The sequence below is a fragment of the Corvus brachyrhynchos genome, unplaced genomic scaffold, assembly GCF_000691975.1.
Source record: "Corvus brachyrhynchos isolate BGI_N302 unplaced genomic scaffold, ASM69197v1 scaffold381, whole genome shotgun sequence".
Classification (NCBI taxonomy): domain Eukaryota; kingdom Metazoa; phylum Chordata; class Aves; order Passeriformes; family Corvidae; genus Corvus; species Corvus brachyrhynchos.
Genome location: NW_008236219.1, coordinates 240173 through 243040, shown reverse-complemented (window position 1 = coordinate 243040; position 2868 = coordinate 240173). Strand labels below are relative to the sequence as shown.

Below are 2868 nucleotides of genomic sequence, written 5' to 3'. Positions count from 1 at the left end.
CATTCCTGTAACAGCCACTGATGCTGCTGCCAGGTAGCTGAAGAGGTTTCTTCTGTTTCCTTTAGTTAGAACTTCATTGATTTTTGTAATTATTTGTGTCTTCTGGGCTCTTATTTTTTGTGTAGGAACATGAGCTGGAGAAGGCTGAGAGGAACAGTAATGTAGAAACACTCGAACAGGAAGTACAGACTCTGCAAAATGAGAAAATAAACCTGGACAAAGCTCTTAGGAGGTTGGATCAAGAGATGGAGCACTTGAATATACACACCACAACAATTACCCAAATGGAGATGCTGAAGAAAGACAAAGTAATGTTTTTATCAATATCTCATAAGAGAGGGACATGAAATTGATACAGTCCCTCCAACATTTGTGTATTTTTCAGGTGTTTATCAACAATCAGATGTAGAGCTTCTGTCTGACTTCATAGAAGCTATTAGCTTAATGAATGCATTGACTGTTATAAACATGAAGATAGGAGAATTTCATTTAAAATGCTTTGTTTCCCTAGGCAGAGAAAGAAGATCAGATTAGAAAAGTAAAATCAAGACATTCTGAGGAACTAACATCACTGCTGGGATACTTCCCCAATAAAAAACAACTTGAAGACTGGCTTCATGGTAAAAATAAAAAGATTAATCAGACAAGGGATACTCTTGCTAATCTTAAGTAGGTATTAATTTAATTAATTATTTCTCCACAAGTATTTATGTAATTATGAATTTAGTGTTTATTTAGGTATCTGCAAAATCAGAGAAAACATCCTGCAGAGTTCTTGTGATGTAGAGCTGATACAGTTTGTGCTAGTTAATAAAATCACAATATTTGTAGTGTGTCAAAGGCAGCACTAAAAGCAGATAGCAAAATAGTGATCTGGAACATCCTTCGTTGTTTGTACTAATTCTAGCTGAATGAATGTGCCTGGGGCTGGAAATTGCTGGTCTTCCAATTTTCTTACAAGTCACAGAGTGGTTAATGACTATATCACAAGTTCATGTGTGATTACCTGTTCCTGATTTCATTTGATTAAATAAAACAGCTAGTTAGAAAGAGTAGGAAGTTTCTCATCAGTAATGATCTAGAAAACAAAAGGGATTTAAAATTAAATACTTGTGCTGTACTTGCATGAATAAAAAGTTGATGCTATAGATTGCCTGAAAAATCAATAAAGAGGAAGTGGTGAATAGTTCTGTAATACCAATTTCAGATTACCTTCCCATGGTTTTTGGTTTTGCTTAAACAGTTTAAATCTGTGGGTTTGGGTAACAAAAACGTTTCTGCATTAATATTTCAGCAAGCAACTGGCATCAGTAGAATATGATAAAACTTATGCCAGTAATGAGCTAAAAAAAAAAGAAGCCCAGTTGTCCCATCATGAAGCAGAACTTTTTGATGTTTGTGGAAGTCAAGATTTTGACAGTGACCTGAACAACCTTCAAGATGAAATTGAAAAAAGTTCCAAACAGCGAGGTAAGTTCATGTATAGCTTTACTTTTTTTCCTGAAACACTAATTTAGCTGATTATGCACTGTTTATTTGACATAAGTCTTCTGTTTGTTTTTCACCCAGCTGTCCTTGCTGGAGCCACGGCAGTTTATTCACAGTTCATTACACAACTGACAGAGGAGAACCAGTCTTGTTGCCCAGTTTGCCAAAGAGTTTTTCAGACAGAGGCTGAACTGCAAGATGTCATTAGTGATCTGCAGTCTAAACTGCGCCTTGCCCCAGACAAACTGAAGTCAACAGAATCTGAGCTTAAAAGAAAAGAGAAAAAACGTGATGAAATGATGAGTCTTAAACCACTGCGGTAAAGTACTAAGCAAAGCATATTGTTGCAGGCTGTTTTCTTTCAAATGCTTTGGTTTTGATTGTTAAAAACTATGCAGGCATCAAGGAGGCTTTATTTTAGGGCTGGTTAATTAATTTCAAAATGTCATTGTTGGGATAAATATTTTGAGAGAATTTGAGAATGTATGAGGGTAGAGCTTTCCTTCACAAGAGGGCACTCTTGTTCACTGCTTTATACCTTCTCCAGATCACTAGCTGTAATGAAATTAAAAACCAAAAGAGATTTTGTTTGCTTGTTTGTATCATCTCACATAAAATGAGGGATGTATTACCTTAGCTGGGTATGTAACATAAGCTTAGTTAGATATGGGCAAAGTTAAGGGGATACTATTTTAGCTAAATTTAGTCTTCCACTACTAAATCATATCATGGATTTTGTGATCTTGAATGTCTTCAATTTATGCTGCTGTTTTTGACCAAGGAAATGTTAGGGATTTATATTTCATTTAAGGCAAACTGTAGTTGAACTCCAAGATAAGGAAATTCCAGACCTGAGGAACAAGATCCAGAATGCAAACAGAGATTTAACAGGCCTGAGGCGTGAGATAGAAGAACAGGAATCACTCCTGCAGACAGCTTTGTCTGAGGAAGAAGGTGCCAAAGCACGTTTACAGGATATAACTCTGATGGAAAGGTACCAGGTATGCATTGGTAATTTTTTTTAATATATAAAATTATACTCACTTGCATTTACATATGTAGTTACTCAGTAATATGACAAAACTTTGAGGTCCTTATTTTAAAATGCTTCCAAAGACAGTATAACATAGGTGATCTTGTACTAATAAAATTTCAATTTACAAAACTTTTTTTTTGAGGACCACAGGGTCCCTTGAGTTCTGATTCAGTTCTGTGCTATATGAAAAAAGAGGTGTAATCCAGAACTGAGCGCAACCACAAGCACACAAAATACAACCAAAGTGTTTCCAGTCCTCATAGTCATTATAGGTCACTGTATTCCCAGCATCTCACATGTGTTTCCTGGTTCTGTGCCATCTGGATATATGGTAAAGGGAAAGA

The 2868-nt window shown here is 35.8% G+C and overlaps 1 protein-coding gene across 1 annotated transcript in view; it reads left to right on the top strand.

Moving 5' to 3' along the window:
- RAD50 (RAD50 double strand break repair protein) overlaps nt 1-2868 on the top strand; it is a 19075-nt gene that overhangs the window by 6428 nt on the left and 9779 nt on the right. The window contains exons 11-15 of the mRNA XM_008643421.2: nt 126-308; nt 512-669; nt 1295-1470; nt 1570-1807; nt 2300-2489. Coding sequence (XP_008641643.1) covers nt 126-308; nt 512-669; nt 1295-1470; nt 1570-1807; nt 2300-2489 — 945 coding nt within the window. The remainder of the gene's footprint in view (nt 1-125; nt 309-511; nt 670-1294; nt 1471-1569; nt 1808-2299; nt 2490-2868) is intronic.